Raw genomic sequence first — 17353 nt, forward strand, 5'->3', positions numbered from 1 at the left:
CCATATCCTCTCCTATTACTAACCATATTCTTCTGCCATGCATCAAGGAAGAAGAGCTGGTGTAAAAACAGAACCTGCTGGAGAACTAGGCTGTCTTTTCCACTAACTTTGATTTCTCGCAGGTCTTTACTTATCAGCAAACACCTCACAACTGCCGAATCTTTCCAGTATATGACCCCACTCAGTCTGGGGATTTGGGTTGTCAAACCCTTTCTATGTATATTTTCTCAAATACCTGGAGTTAACTGCTTTTTTTTGTGTGACTGTTTTAATCATCCCTGCAAAAATTCTATCTCAGGTTGACGTGGTCTGAGTATGTTCTGTATGATTTGAAATTTTCCAAATAACCAAAAAAGTTATCACAGGTGTTTTCTCATGTAGCACTCAGTGACTAAAATAAATCAAAGAAATGCTTGTGATTTTCTGCAGAGATGGAAGACTTCTCCAGACCTGTCAGTGAAGCAGCTTTCATAGCTGAATTAATTTACAAATTACTGAAAGAATAATAATAAAAGTAGCAACTCAGAATGTGTTCCACAAGCCACAGCCATTACACTTTGACATTCTGTGATAGGAATTAGAAACAGCAGATGATGTGTGACATATCTGAAAAGGTATGTAGTTAGTTTAGGATGTAATTTATACCTTTTTTGTTTTGTTTGTTTTTTGTTAATCAAATAGGCTTATTCATTTCTTTGGTTCACCACCGAAAACAATCATCTTATTGTAAGCTTACACATTGATATCTAACATGTGAGTTTCAATTTATTTCAGGCTTTATGTCTTTAGTTGTACAGTTAGCCTGAATGTTGCCCCAGAAACTGCAAAGTCAAAAAGAAAATAAAAGAAGCATAAGAAAAAGTTATTAAGACTTCTTTTTTTTCCCCCTAGTACAGCAACTATTTAAGTTGTATGTTTTTATGTAGTTATTATCTACATATGCTTATCTATATAGAAATTAGGATTTTTTTTTTTAAATGTTCTCTGAAACACTTGTCCTTTAAAAATCCAAACCACATCTGCACGGTAAGGAAATTACAGTAAGTTACAAAATGTGGTCAGTTAAATTAGGATTTTGAAGGTTAAGCCACATCAATAGTGTTAAATCATTGTATAGGAAACCCAACCAAAATTAGTGCATATGTGCAACACCTCTTTCTGAGGAAAAAAAAATTTAAAAAAGAATTAAAGAAGGTTACTTTTCAGAGTGAATTAAATTTCACCTTATTAACACACTCCAGCTGTTTTCATCTTCTGTTTTCATAATGAAATCTTTTAAAGATCAAACATGTCTAAGCATACCTTAGGCTACATGTGGCATGCTGGTGGATGTCTATGGTCTTATTCAGTAGAAATTACAGATACCATACAGGTAATCATACTCTTAAAGTTAACTTCAATGAGCCAAGACGCTGCTTTTTTGAGAATGTGTTAAGTAACCTCCCTGTGTGAATTTTCTCACATTTAAACTGATTTTTAAAGCAGTGTGCTTCACCGATTTTGAAGAAAAGTCTTGAAATTAGCCACTAGAGGGCATGGATACCCCTCCTCCTCAACAAAGTAAAATCATAATGAGTTTTGTGCTGTTAAAGACTTCTTAGGACTAATTATGTTGTTTGCTTTCAGAAAACATTTTCAAAGAAACGAAACTGGAATGTCAGAACTGAGCAGAAAGGAGTCTGTGACTATTGTACATGGTTAAAGCTTAATCTGAGGTCAAATCATCATGTCACTTACTTGATGAAAAATGCTTAGAAAATTGTCAAGTTTACTGCAAATGTTTGTGCTATAGTAACTAGAAATAAAAAGCATAAATGGCAAAACACAGAAACAGCACAATGTCAGTGTTTAGTCTGGTCTTTGGAAGTGAAACAAAATGCTATTTAAATGAATAAAGAGGGATGCATGGACAGTAGTAGCCTTTACTACACTACTGAGAAAAGGTCATGGACAGAGAAGACTTCACTGTAGCTACCTAGCAAAGTATTTGCGAAGTATGAAGCTTCAGCTCTGGGAAATGGAACTCTTACACACAGTAAATTTGTGCTGTTATATTTCATGTTCAGGATTAGTGGGTAGGCTGAAGTCACTGTAGAACAGTAAAATAAAGAAAACACTGCTTACCCCAATTGGCTGAGGGCAGATGGTGGCATGTTATGTAGGTGTTGCTGTTGCCAGCCAGTCACAGAGCCAAGATGAAGAGCACTGGCTGTATTAAACCCAGAGAGAGATGATATATCTGCACTACTCAGAGAATATTCTAGATTTGAAGACAGAAAGACAATAATTAAAAAGGAGTTAAAGAGGAAGCAATTAAACAAAAACTAGCATTGCAATTTTCACTTCACTTTATAAGCCTTTTAATTTTAATTACATCAATCACATTATGTTGCAGCAGAAAAAGTAGACTTCCCTCTTCCCTCCACTCATTTACTTGAGAGCAAATAATGCTCTAATAATTATTATGTAATTTGGTAGGGCTTTCCTGGATCTGGATGATACAAAGTATTCTTAGCCTGTATATCCACCATAACTACAGATGTCTTCTCACAAAGACTTGAAAAACATGGTATTTTGATTATATCCTTCCTTGAAGAAACCAACAGGCAGCTTGTGTATGAACAGTATGAACAGTCAGAGTTTCTCTAACAGCATCAGATCTGTACAGCAGCATGCTCGGTGCAGCAGCAATGTGCAATAGAAACCGGAGGCTTCTTGAGGCTTCTTTTCTAGTCTCTCCTAGGAAACTGTGATAACCCACAAAAGTCATTGGACTCTCATTTGAAGCTGCTTGGTCCCACTACCCTTATGATTTTGGGAAGGTACACTGAACTGCATGAAATTACCTGTGGTATTAAAAGGATTAAGAAACGTCTTTTAAATTACATATAATATTAAAGGCAGTGGAAGAAAGCTATCAAAGCAGTTTTCCATTAAAACAAAAGCACTAACTTTTTAATAGATATGTCTCAAGTTAATGACAGGAGACAGAGTAAGTAAAGGCAGTGCAAAACTATATCAGCTATGAATTTTTCAGTTTCTCCTAGTGAGCTTTACCTAATTCATTAGTACTGAGATAGACATTTGTCAGCATCTTGCTCCCTCCCCCAGCTTTTACATCTTGCACCCATACTCACCAGTACCATATGTTGTTGAGATGGCTGATGGGTATCCTCCCATCCCTTGCCCTGGTAGAGTAGGAGTTGCTACGGAAACCACTGGAGTAGCCAATGACTGAGCAGACTGGGAGTTATTTATCCTCTGATTCTTTTAAAGTAAGTAAAATAAACATATTATTGATGCAATTTTAAGTCATCAGAGTGTATTAGCTTTCTGGGCGTGTTTTGTGCATGAGAAATACGGGCTGATACAAATTTCTAGAAATTAATCATTTAACATGTGGCTTTTATGAACTCTGCCAACCTTATCATTTACAAGCCTTCAAGAGACCAGCTGTCACCATAGTAACCCATTACATCAGTATCTCCTAGGTAACTGAACTAGTACCAAGTAAGATTGCTTTTATTGTGGGCAGAAGCACAGATCATGTGAAAAACTAATGAAATATGTAAACTCTGTTCCCAGTGTTTTCTTTTTCTCTTGGACAAAAAACAAAACAAAACAAAACAAAAACCCAAATAAAAAATCCAAACAAAAAAAACCCCAACACTCCAAACCCCAAAACAAACAAAGAAACAAACAAAACCAAACTCCACAGCAACGAAAAAAAAAGAAAAAACAAACACAGGGAAAGAAAAATCCCAGACCCAGCCGTACTGGATTTTATGCTTTGAAAGTGACGGGCGTTTGGAGACGGCTGAACACTGGACTCTTACCAGCAGATGGTGCTCTGACTACTTCGTTTTTGTGCATCAACCAAACTGACAGTTCGGTAGCACAGCAGTTAGACGCTTATCTTTTAACACCGGGGCACTAGATGTTGCTCTGGAAAAAAATTGCACTACAGAACTCTAATCCAGGGGGGGATAAAATGCCCAGAGACCCACCCAAACAACGTCATAAAGTTGCACCGTCTTCAACAGCATCAATTTGCACTCTCTCAAAGCACCAGCAGCAACGAAGTTTTATTCTAGCATGTGTAATCTGAAATGTGGCCTTCCATATTAGCTATATTTTGATCTAGATTCTGATGATCTTTTTGTTCACACAGTAGTTATGGCAAAGTTTTCCATTTTATTTCAACCAACACTCCGTACAAAATAACTGATTTTCTTTTCCTTGTTATTAAGATGAACATCACAACCACTTACCAGAAGCAGATCAACATCCTCAGACTGAGTGCATAGGAAAGGAGCATTAAAAATTAGTGAATATAAATATTTACCAGGATGCAGATTTCTAGCCTAGGAAATAGCTTTGCCTGATAGAGGTAGCACACTGGACACCTTCTGAGCATAGTTTGGCAAAATAACACTTCATAGATCTCTCCTTTGCCCTTCTAATGTCTCCATTGTGAGGACAATCTATCCAGTTTTCAGCACAAGACTCTCTTTAAGAATTTACTACTTCTTTCACAGTCTCAGTGGCTGCAGACTGTGTTGCTGCACCTGGTTTTAGGAGAAGTGACCATTCACAGAATCCCTTGGAATGTATTAGATTTAAGGACTTTTGAATAAATCGCTTGATGCAGACAGCTTGTCACTGCCTTGGTTGACATTGAGCATTGCCCTGCAGGAGGCTGTTTGTTACTTAACCTCCAAGAAGGCAGCATCACATTTATGGAGGGTGAGGGGTAAGGATGGAGCTTGAATTTGATGTTCAAAGTTAATTTATTATGTGTCATGCTGAAGTAGTCAAACTGGAAGTTGTTTTAATAGTATTTGTTACATAATGGAAAAATGTGTTGATAGTGTCACTTAAATTTACCATCAAGATACTTTTTAAAATTAAGCTCACTTTTGGTGTTGAATCGAGCATGAGATTTACTTGCAGCCACTAGCTGACTTTTGGAAGCGGACAAGATATGCATACAACACCTTAATGATTCAACTTTCTAGCATAATAGCCTGCCTAAATTTTGTTACTCTTGGCAGGACATACAGCAGTTTCATACTCCTTTTTATCCTCCTCTATCCATTTTCTATGTCCTATTTGGCCTTTGCAGTTCAGAGTGACAGAGTTCAAATTAATTTATTTGTAGTTAAACTGCCATCTGCTGATAGTCTGTGTGGCTAAACGTTTAAGAAAAAAACAAAGTTAGGAATACTCAGGGTTAAATTCAACCTTGACAACAAATCCAGGAAAGGGTCTTCCATCTACTAGGAAAAGAGACTGCAGGAGTTTAGTCTGTGCAGGACACAGTTCCTATTTTGCAACTCAATAGAAAAAGGGGAGGAAGTAAATAAGATTCCATAAAAGCAATCGAACAGGCTCTGCCTACATCCTCAGCTCGATGTCAAGCCTTAAGATTAGACCAAACAAACAGGAGTCTACAATGTTATTGTGCTGATTTTACTTGCTCGAGTAAGCCTTGAAATTCCTAAATATGTCTTAACTGAAGGAGATTGGAAAAGAAAGAAAAAAACCAACCAACCAAACAAAAAAACCCCAGCTTTGAAAATGCATTACCACTGATGGCATTGTGTTCTTGCTGCCAGGTGGAATCAGCACACGGAGATCTGGTTTACGGTTGTTCATTCCCAAATTCATTGGAGGCGGAGATTTTGCTTGCATATTCTTGTTCAAATTGCCAGGTGAGACCAGCAGACCTGGTGAGTTGCGGGGGTTGCCATATCCATTACCTGTTTAGGTAAAAAGAAAGAAAGGAAAAAAGCAAAACAAAACAAAACTCCAATGTATTTCTTAAGAGCGAGCACTAAAACCGTCAGAAAAAGTCAATGTAAATACCTGTGTCATGCAATGTATATTTATAGGAAAACACAACAGATGCCAACTGGTCTTAAAATTCTTTGTCTCAAGACAGGCGACATCTCAGTGATGTGCTGAAATTAACTTGATTACACAACTATATTTACAGCATTATAGTATATATCAAAATATATACAGTGTGTGCTCAAAGCAGACAAGATCTAGTGTTGCCTTACAACTCAGGAAATCTTATGGATGAAAAAAAATGTCAAAGCTATGCTGTGTTTTCTTGACAACTATGGAGGATTCTGCCTTGCCTGACTCAGCCCTTTCCAGGTCATGATTTTGTTTTGTTTTTAAACAAAGCATGAGTATTGCAAGGCTGTAATTTCCAGAAAAGGCAGGGGGAGAACTAGGAAGATTCTTAAATGTTTTTGGCTCTCTTTCACCACACTTTTTGGACCTGATTCTGTCAACACTAAAGTCAATAGAGGCAAGAGCATAACCTTATTTGGGAAATAAAACTGTATCTTTCATCTTCATCTCTCTGCTGCTTTCTGCAGGTCCCAGGAACAATTCTGTCAGGAAAATGCTTCAATTGCCTTTTTCAGAAAAGGGTTTCCTTCTCTCACCATGTAGTACTGACAGTTGCATATCTGTAAGGTTACTGACCTACCATTACACTGAAAATGATACCTTCCTATTTTATCTGCCTAATTTCACCTCCTATCTGCATAAAGTCTGGGTAAAAAGGTCACTTTTTAAGTGTAGCCTTGAAATTCTTTCAAGGCTTGAGAGAGAGAGAAACTGCCCAGTCATGGAGAGGGAATAGCATGAAAACTGGCACAGAATGAGAAAACTTTCACATGTAAGTAACAAGAAAACAAGTGCTAGGGGAGCCTTTCTGTTCTGTGCTCATCTTTTGTTCAAAGCTTGAAAGCTGTGACACACAACCTAGAAACAGTGTGGGAAGATAAGCTAGTGAATGTGGCATAACTCTTGAGAGAGTTAAAAGCCCTGGACCCTCAAATTTCCCCCCTGCCATGTGAAAGGGGGTTTACAAGCTGAAAGAACATAAATGGATTATGGAACTAAATTTGATAAAGTCTGTGAGGTGGGCATAAAAATGACAGAACAGCTTGTTAGGATAATAAAATGTGTCCAAGCATGACTAACATTAAATCATGTTTTTAATCCGCAAGCACATCAGCTAATTGTATTTATCAGATCAGCAAATCCATGGGGAAAAAAAAAATCTGTCAAAGCTGTTAAATTACAAAAAACACCACTTCAGGCTCTGAAAGATTCTGAGCTGTGAATACGAGGCTTCCAACACAGGAGAAGTAACACAGAGTGATACTCAAAATTGGTGAGGTCCATTTCATCACTGGCCTGCCTTGACTTATTTATTCTCATGCATGTTTTATTATCTTGATTTCCTAAGACATTGCACAAAGGAATTAAGTTGAAATCAGATCACATCAGAGATTTTTGTATTTATTTTTGTAGCTATTCTTGTTATTTATTTCCTTAACTATATCTTACAGTTAGTCAGAGAAAATGAGTCAATGAAAAAAAAAGAAAAAAGTGTGCTTTACACTTATCAAGCTACAATAGCCGAAACACTGTCAAGAATTTTCCATTTTGTGTCAGTAGGCTTTTATTTTAAAGGAACAATTGCTCTCAACGTGGATTTGCTTCCTATCATGCTCTAATTAATGCTATGTGTTACTAGAGGCGACAAAATTAGGCAAGGCGTTTTGAATTTACAACAATATTTTCTTCTAGAAGCTACAGAGCCTTTTAAAAACTGGTCTTTTACAAACTGAATACTGAAAACCTAATGACGTGGGGAAGAAACTGAAGCATAAGTAGAGTTTCTCTGGTGCTGTTTTCGGGCAGGAGCTATTCTACCAAGAGGAAGTGAAACTGCCTGGTGAAATCTGTTGTATGACAAGTGTTTGTTCAGAGAGTGAAAATGAAGCTGCTTGAAGAAGCAGCATGGCTTTTTTAGTTTTACGATATTCAGCTTAAGATATTTAACTAAAGAGTGTGCACTGCAATCTATTTTTGCTTTTATATTTGGGATTTTCTGAGAATAGAAACCCTTACCAGAAAGAACTATTTTCTACCTAAGATTGACTTAATGTAATCATTAAAAATCAAGAGAAAGAATGCATCTGTCTAAAACTTTACTTTTCTGAAACTGGCATTTATATTATTTACCTCCTGATGTAGAATATTTTGAATAGTGATAACATTTCCTTACATTTATATTTTTAGAACATCATATTATTTTTAAGAACTCCTGCAATCTTCTCTTTACCAGCAGATTTCTGCTGTTCATGGCATATTATGCCAGCTAGCATTTTGGAGCCATATAATAACCATTCCTCTTTCCAGCCACCAAATTGTTATTCTTTTGGTATAGTGTGGATTTAGGAATATAAGGCTGTGGACCTTAAACCAATGACACAGAAACCCATCATTTGAAAATCAATGATGAATGCATGCATGTGGTTTGCAGTTAAAAAGAGTCTGCATTTAAACCAGCTCTTTAAACCGTATCCTCTTTACTCAGAAAGCTGTGGCCTGCTCTGAGGCAGCTGTCCCACCTTCAGATAAATCCACCAAAGAGAATGGCCTCATTTACATTCATAGGCAAAAAAAAAAGTTGAAAAAAAAAGAAGTATAAGACTTCTAATATACAAATTAAACCTTCCTTCATCCTATACTTTAAAATTACGCTCTGCCTGGACAATTATCAATTTAGATGTGACTGTATGCAGAACATCGCATTCCGCTATCCACTTGAAAGCGCAAAAATTGCATGTCATGTATGAATGGATTTCCTGATTATAGATTATAAGAAAATGAAAAACAGATGGATTTTAGAGTGAGTTGGCTTTACATTTTTATTTACTTAAAAGCCTTTTTTTTTTTTTTCTCCTTTTTTTTTTTTTTTTTTCTGGACTAGAACATTTTTAAACGTTACAGATATAAGGCGTAACGTACATTGAGAATAAAAGCAGTAGATGCAGAAGTTTTAAGTGGTATATGTCAGAATTTGTAAATTTGCAGCATTCTCCATTCAAAATTTCTCAGAGAAAAATATTTTTAACTTGTGCTGTTTGTTATCCTGACTCAAAAGTATAGAATCATTTCACACAGGAAAGATCTTGTTTCTATACAGAGCTAGTGGAGCAGCACGTGCCATTGAAATGCAGCGCCAGACTTTCTATTTGGGCTAATGGCAGAATATAAAGGCAAATGCTTTCTGAGCATGGATTGCTCTTCCTGGGCATGTTCCCACATTCTGCATTTAGGCAGAAGTGCCATTGACTTGAGACGGAATTTTGTCCCAAGTACTGACTGCACAATTAATCCCTGCAATATCTCTTCTTAAAAACATTCAGAAAAGTTATTTTTGTGTACCAGTAGTTAGTTAACAAAAATTCTATCTATGTCAATATCGATATCTATATCATCTATATCTATATCTATAAAGCTTACTCATGTAAAATTGTGATTTGAACTATGATACAAATTCATGTACTACTGTCTTAAATGGTCACTTTCATGTTTTAAGAATTTAAGGGTAATAGTAACCTGAAAATTTGCTCAGAGCAGGAGGGAGATCAAAGTTTACTGCTCTTCTTTCATCCTCCATGAGTGCCACATCTACCTTATATAAGCTTTGGTCATTGGTGTTACAGTAGTTGCAAAGTGGCAGCAATTACTAATATTCTTACAGTTACGGCAATACGTCAGTACTGAACATTTAAGCCATGAATTTTCTACAGGTTAAGGTATCACAGATCAGGAGGGAATAATTTCTTTCTTTATCACTCAGTTTTCTTGAACCAACTTTGTCACTATTCAAAGTTCTTCAGTCTCAGAAAGCTGGAAAATTTTTGTACTTTGCTTGCTTGAAGTTTTGGAGCTTTCATGTACCTACTTATTTCCTTTAAATCTGTGACTTCAAAACCACAGTGAATGAAAACATTTCTAAGGTAGTCCTAGAAGAATGAAGAACAAGACACACACTTTATATGTCCTTCCTTTGACCTCTCTTTCATTTACTCGGATGCTTTTCACTGACCATATGGGTTAAGAATTTACAAGATCTTTAGGAACCTGTGATGTCTACCTCCCATTAATTTTAAAAGGAAAAGAGCTTTCACATTCTCCAAGGAGTTTCAATAAATATTAATGATCATTTCAAGTTTCCAACAAGTGTATGCTCTTGTGGAAATTATCATATTTCTTCCAAGAAGAATATGTACATTCTATTTCATGAAGGACTCATGCTTCTTACTGGGTTATGTCAAATATACATCCCATATATACGACATGACTGACCATCAAGTCTCTCAAAAAGAATGCTAAAGGCAAAATGCATCTGTGTAAACATGAGCGATAACCATGCTGTAATTTACCTCCACTTCAAAATACATGCATATATGAAATAACTAATGCACTAAGAGACATTTTGCTAAATTTACTCCCAGTTTTGCAGTCTGCTCAGTTCATTTTCTGATATTCTGTAGGAATGGTAATTTTTCATTGTACTAACTGAAAGACAACAAAAGAATCCCTTTTCTCTCTTATACCTTATGTATAAATTTGTTTTTGTTAGTGCCTATGTACTGTTGGACAGGCTATGGTTTACCACCCAGACAAAATAGATACCAACAATAAAGCACTAATGCCAGGAAGCTGCACTGGCAGATGGTCACCTAAACATCATTTAAAAAAGAGATAACTGAGAATTCTTACTCACATGATGCATGCTAGTCATTTCACAACACATGACTTCTACTAACTGCAATGGTAAGAGGAAACCAATCTGCAGATATGCTCCCCCAGAAGAAAATGAAAAATCTTATGTTAAAGGGTTTCCCTATTCCTACAATGCTACACTGATGGAACTTCTTTACTGAATCACTGGGAGTCAACTCAGACAGATGTGAAACATCATCTGCTTTTTGGACTGAAGTAAGATTAAAGAGACATGAACACATAGATACTTGGAAGAACAGGAAGAAAATGAGAAGCAAACTACCTCAACTTTGTTACAGTTTAAGGAACCAAACATTTAGATATGATGCAAATAAAAATGTAGAGACTCCAACAATATAGAACTAAGCTGCTATCCAGATCCCTAAATCACTTATTCTTGATGTACAGAGTGCGCAACACTTAATGGAAAATTCTTGTTTTTTAAAGTCCAAACGAGATAAAAGGGCTTTAATAGCACTACAGTTATCCTGTGATGGAAATAAAGCAGGATTTGTGAATCAGAATACTACTGCTGTTACTTCAAGCAATTTAGGTGCACATGGAGAGCCACCTGCACTGGGACCACACAAAGCTAAAGGTTTCACTGTGCATCTCATTTTGTGATTCTGGGTGCTAGTGAAAACTCATTTGGGAAACCAGGCAAATCCCCACTGCTTCCACTGTAGCAGAGGGAAACAGTCTCATCAAATTTCCCAAGGAAAACTGTGTTCATGGTTCATGAAGAAAGCGACTTCTCTGTTGTGTGGCTCATGTATTTCAGTTTTGCTGTGTTTTGGGACTGGTTCAAGTACCTAGGCTCAGATTCTACATACTGAGGCAGTATGGGCCTTACTGCTAAATCTCATATTTGGATTCATTAACAGACTCCCACACATGGGCTGGCATCCTGGCCCATCCTCATCTGCATGAAGGCAGATGTTTGGTTTGGTCTGGTTCTGCCACATTTGCTCCTCTTAGGGCTTGATCCCTGTCTGGGGCAGTGGGCTGGGTTCTGGATGTGAAACCCTGCTGTGCAACCACCAGGAACCCCTGATTGCCCCCTGGCTCCAAGGTGTCCTGATGGCATGTTCCTCAACATGAAAGAATTGAAATTCAACTCTTCAAATCATCATACTGAATATGGCCATTGACCTTAATGAACAGTTTACATGGATGAAGCAGTCAAACTGATTTCTAATGCTTGGGCTAGTGCCATATAAAATTTGGAACATCCTTACAATCTACCTTTTGTGGACTGTTTGCAGGTGCATACATCTATTCCTGAAAAAAGACAAGTGTGCTGCACTGTAGCAGCTGAACTCAAGACTTCCTTTAAGACAGAGATGATGTTTCTCAGGCAGAAGCTGAAAGTAAAGATGAGGCTCTTCGGCCACTTAACAACATGGACCACACTGCAGAACACATTTCTGGAAATCTAAGGACATGCCATGGATCCTGGAGGCTAGAAATATGAGATGTTTTTTCAGCCAAGTCGAGAAATAGATGAGTTTATTTAGACGTAAAATGAAGGGCCATGAGAACAGAAACCTGACCTGTGTATCACAGACCATTACACTTCATGCAAATACTTTACTGCTGAGTCAAGTGTGTAACTAAGTACATGGCAAACTAACCTGATCACCAGCACTGTGGTTTTGTTGCTATAATAAGATCTGTATGTAAATGTTTCTAAAGTATTTTTTGCATTAAGTATTCTCCCACTTTAGTCTAGGAGTTCACATCTTAACAAAACAAATGTAAAGGTAGCACCTAACTGTCTACAGAATTAGGCTGTGGTTACCTTCATTAAAACATTAAAACTTGAGTGGTCATTTTGATGATGCTCATCTGAAATTTAGCTTGCACAACAGCTTTTCTGAAATCTTGCAGGCTTGACCTCTTAAGACACACAGGATGCACAAATCATAGAATCATAGAATCATAGAATCAGTCAGGGTTGGAAGGGACCACAGGGATCATCTAGTTCCAACCCCACTGCCATGGACAGGGACACCCCACACTAGAGCAGGCTGGCCAGAGCCTCATCCAGCCTGCTCTTAAACACCTCCAGGGTCGGCACCCCAACCACCTCCCTGGACGACCCATTTCAGGGCTTCACCACTCTCATGGTGAAGAACTTCCTCCTCATGTCCAACCTGAACCTCCCCACCTCCAGCTTCATTCCATTCCCCCTAGTCCTATCACTATCTGATATCCTGAGAAGTCCCTCCCCAGCCTTCTTGTAGGTCCCCTTCAGATACTGGAAGGCCACAATAGGGTCACCTCAGAGCCTTCTTTTCTCCAGACTGAACAGCCCCAACTCTTTCAGTCTGTCTTCACAGGAGAGGTGCTCCAGCCCTCTGATCATCCTTGTGGCACTTCTCTGGATATCATATCTGACCCATACTCATCTGACATAATTCCCTTCCCAAAATATGTTTTCAGGACTTATCTAGCTTCTCATGAGTTAATTCTTACACCAGTAAAGTAATTAAATAATGCATATTTGGGGCATGTATCTTCCTTCATTTTGTATGCTAGCTGAGAAGTTTCTCCATTCTAGTCCTGTTTATGCAAAAACTGAAGAGCATTTTTTTCTTCCTTTTTTTTTAATGTGCTGTTCTAGAATCACAAGGAAAAAAAAACTCACTTATGTTAGAGAGAAAAGTATATTACTGAAAAATGTAATCTTCTCTGAAGAAAGAGATGAGCCTGTGAAGAGTAGATGACCTCTCTCTTCCTGACTCTCTGAGTAAGAGACTTTGACAAAGCCTCTGCTTTTAAGAAATTGTATGATGATGACAAATAGTTTTTTTCTTTCTTTCCTTTTTTTTTTGTGTGCTTGAAATGAATTAACAATTTCAGATTTTTTTTTGTTGTTGTTAAAAAAATGGAAAATATTTCAAGATGAGAAGCGATTCCAAGTATAAACTGAACATGTTATTTGAAAAGGTGTTTTCTTGCTTCCCCAAAGAAATTGTAGAAATAAGTGCTTTTTTCTTTCTTTCTGTCTTTCTTTCTTTTTTTCTTTCATTCTTTCTTTCAGCCATATATCTCCATTGCTGATTTTTGTTGAATGCACAATTATGGAAAATGACGAATGTATAATTTAAAATGCAATGTCAAGAAAGTTTCAGGAGTGTAGCTATTAAACACCAGTGATATATACTTATGTATACTTGATGTACCCATATTATTAGGACAGACATGCAGAAAAAAGGAAAGTGTATTGCTATAGGAAATACTGCTTAAATCAGATTTGAAACTTCAGCAGGTGCAAAGAAAGGACCAGCAACTAACCCACCCATGCCTGCTCTGGCTTTTATTTCTGGCATACTGTTCCAACAGAAAAATCATCTTGTAAGAAATTTGGAAAACAAAGGGCATTTATGGATTGAATATCTTAATTGGGGAATCATGTTAAAAGTTAAAAGGTCACATTAACTTAATACTTCCAGGAGCTTCCACATGTGGCTGCAGTCCCAGCTTCAAGAGGTTAAAAACTTCCTCAGAGCAAAGATTTCGCTGCATTCCAGATCCAGGAGGCATCAACTATCTCTTCCAGGACTCAGGACAGGCACAGAGTCCAGATGTTTGTTAATTTGTGATGCCTTCTTATATTTTCTGACTTTAGACAAGAATATGTATTGTGGTGTGCAACAGAAGGCAGGGTGGTATCTTAATGAACAAGAATGCATAGACAAAAAAACCCCCACCCAACCAACAAAACAGTGAAATCCCTGTCTCACTGAAATAAAGTATAAAATTCCCCCATACTTCACTAGGAAAGGAGTATTATCTAAAGAATCCAGATTATTCCTGAGGAACATTTGAAACTGCTTGTCATAAATAGAAAGAAGTCAATCATGCCTGTCTTTAAAATCCCGCTTACAAAGAACCATGGTTTGTATGACTCACTTAATTGTACATTATATGTGAACTTAGGGCTTTCTCCCTTTCAATCCTTTCAAGCTGTCTTTTTATAAATACAAATATTGAGACACTGTTGATTAGAGAGATGATGAGACAGAGAATAACTAAATAAATTACTAAGTCAACACTTACACAACTGGTGGAAATCTAGCAAAGGCCAAATTTTCACAGATTTTCATTGAGGTCTACTAGAAGTAGTTAACATAGATGTCTTCATCAGCAAGAGCTCACATGAGCTAGCTGAAAATGCACTCACCCAACCTCTGCACATGACTCCCATTCAGGTATTTTTCTTTTTAATTTTTACATCTCTAAAAGTTATTATCATAGTTGGAAATAAGCTGTATGACAGATCAGTGGCTCAGGGCAGAATTAGAACAATACAGTCATGGAATTGTTTTGGTCAGAAGAGACCTTTGAGATCATCAAATCCAACCACTAACCCAGCACTGCCAGGTCACCACTAAACCATGTCCCTCAGCACTGCTTCTACATGTTTTATTAGTCCCTCCAGGGCTGGTGACTCCACCACTTCCCCTGGGCTTGACAACCCTTTTAAGGGAGAAATTTTTCCTAATATCCAACCTAAACATCCCCTAGTGAAACCTGATGCCATTTCCTCTTTCCTATTGCTTGTTACTTGGGAGAAGAGATCAACCCCCACCTCACTACAATTTCAGACCTGCAGAAATTGAGGTCTCCTTTTAGCTTCCTTTTCTCCAGACCGAAGAACCTAGATCCCTCTGCTGCTCCTCATGTGACTTGTTCTCGGGACCCTTTACCAGCTTCGTGGCCCTTCTCTGGACATGCTCCAGAACCTTGACATCCTTCGTGTATTGAGGGACCCAAAACTGAATGCAGTATTTGAGGTACAGCCTCATGGATAACAAGTACAGAGGCATGATCATTTCCCAGTGTGATGTTATTCCTAATAAAGGCCAGGATGCTATTGGTCTTCTTGGCCACCTGAGGACACTGCTGGTTCATATTCATCTGGCTGTTAAGCAGCGCTCACATGTCTTCTTCTTTCAAATAGATTTCCAGCTACTCTGCCCTAAGCCTTTAGGGGATAGTGTGACCTTAAGATCCAGCATTTGGCTTTGTTAAACCTCAACCCTTTGGCCTCTACCCAATACATGTAGTAGGACTTAATTTTGGAAAGGTGTGTAATGACTGCATACACAGACATGAAATTCAGGTACTTTTAGATAGACTAATTCATACTATGTATTAGAGCTCTCAGACAAGTTCTAGTGTCATTACTGCTCTATCACAAATCTCCCACCTGTAAGTCCTTCCCTTAAAACACTTTAAAAAAGTGTATATAACCTTCTCAGTTGGAGGAAAACTTGGAAAAGGAACACTCTCAATGATATAAGTGGAAAAAGAAAAGAGGAGAGCTATTATGCTTTTCATTTCTTATTCTACTCCGTGCCAATTTATGAACTCACATTGTTTGGATTCCACACTGTTGCATCACAGACTGTTATCAATGACTGCATCTTCTTTATTTTGGACTGTAAACTTCCTTGGACAGGAACCACTGTTTACTATACATTTGTACCGCATCTTGCCCAATCTTTGGATCAGAGGTCTGTGGGCAACTGGGTTCATCGAGTAGTAAGGGAAGGGCAATGATTTACTATGCCCTCCCTGGCTAACACAGTCCTAACAGGTTGCCCACAAGCTGTGGTTCATCTGGGAATGAACGTGGTTGGGATGAATCTGTTTCAACTGGGAATCATTGTCCTCAGCTTACTTGTTTATTTAACATATTCCACACTTGCAGTCTGCAAATTACGTCCTCCTGACTATGCCAAGACTCATTTCAGGGCACAGTGGAGAATGTTTATGTAACATTATAGTTTTTTAACTTCTTCTTCTTTTTTTTTTTTTTTTTAATATTAGTTTGCTTATTTATATTTATAGTTTCCAAAGACATTAATGCAACTTTGAAACTCTTGCTTGGTTTTGGTACTGCTTGTAGGCTTATTTGGGCAGATCGCTCTTTTTTAGTTTTGAGAAACAATCCAGAGTACTTCTGCCCTGAGGGTTTATGAATTACCCCTCTTGCCCCATTACATATATTCCTGTGAAGCTTGAAATACTAGTAGACTATATAAAATATTTACCCACAGCAACAAGAAAAAGGAGAAGGCAAGCACTGGCAAATTATGTCATTGGCTGGTGGATCCAGGACTGGAGCCCTCAGAAGATGAGAAATCAACTGTTGGCTTGTGGTTAATTTCCAGAAGGACTGAATAGCTGCTGATTTATAGGCAAATATGAGATTCAGTCACTAAAAGACATGGGATGAATTTCTGAAAATGCAGTACAGATCTTCTCGGTTTCTAATGATTTTAAAGAACAGGTTTGAGGATGTTTGTTTTAAGGACAACAAACACTCAGACTCCCTGACAACATTTGTGCAGTCCCAAGTACTTTTGAATGAAATATTCTCTTAGTTTAATATTAATGTCAAGATTGTGGCAGCGGTGAAAAGAATTACAGAAAGTGAATAAACAATTAAAGACAGTATTTTTGTGTGTGTGTGATACTCATCCTGGATTTAAAATTTGAGATTGAATTTTCCCTTTGATTTTATTATTTAGAGTAGTTCAAAACATAAAGAAATTCTGTGATTTAGATGGGCTTATTCCATTCATGAGAAAATGCAATTATAAAATACAAAACCTCATAATCTAAAAACCATATAAAAAAGAAAACTGTAACTCCATATGAACATGCAACTTAGTATGAAAAGAAAAACCTTGAAGTACAGATGGAGTATTATTTCATCTTTCATCAA

The 17353-nt window shown here is 37.4% G+C and overlaps 1 protein-coding gene across 6 annotated transcripts in view; it reads right to left on the reverse strand.

Annotated features, from left to right (window-relative positions):
• The window catches only part of MEF2C (myocyte enhancer factor 2C), a 139461-nt gene that overhangs the window by 8277 nt on the left and 113831 nt on the right, over positions 1–17353 (reverse strand). For 4 of the 6 annotated variants that reach the window (XM_054178435.1, XM_009900119.2, XM_054178434.1 and 1 more), the window contains exons 8-10: positions 5590–5762; positions 3138–3267; positions 2125–2260 (exon numbers count right to left, since the gene is read on the reverse strand). In XM_054178435.1, the coding sequence (XP_054034410.1) occupies positions 2125–2260; positions 3138–3267; positions 5590–5762 (439 nt within the window). Of the gene's footprint in view, positions 1–2124; positions 2261–3137; positions 3268–4271; positions 4296–5589; positions 5763–17353 lie in introns of all 6 variants that reach the window. The other 2 variants (XM_009900103.2, XM_054178436.1) reach the window with 1 other exon arrangement.

Source organism: Dryobates pubescens, chromosome Z (genome assembly GCF_014839835.1).
Source record: "Dryobates pubescens isolate bDryPub1 chromosome Z, bDryPub1.pri, whole genome shotgun sequence".
In the NCBI taxonomy this organism is placed as follows: Eukaryota; Metazoa; Chordata; class Aves; order Piciformes; family Picidae; genus Dryobates; species Dryobates pubescens.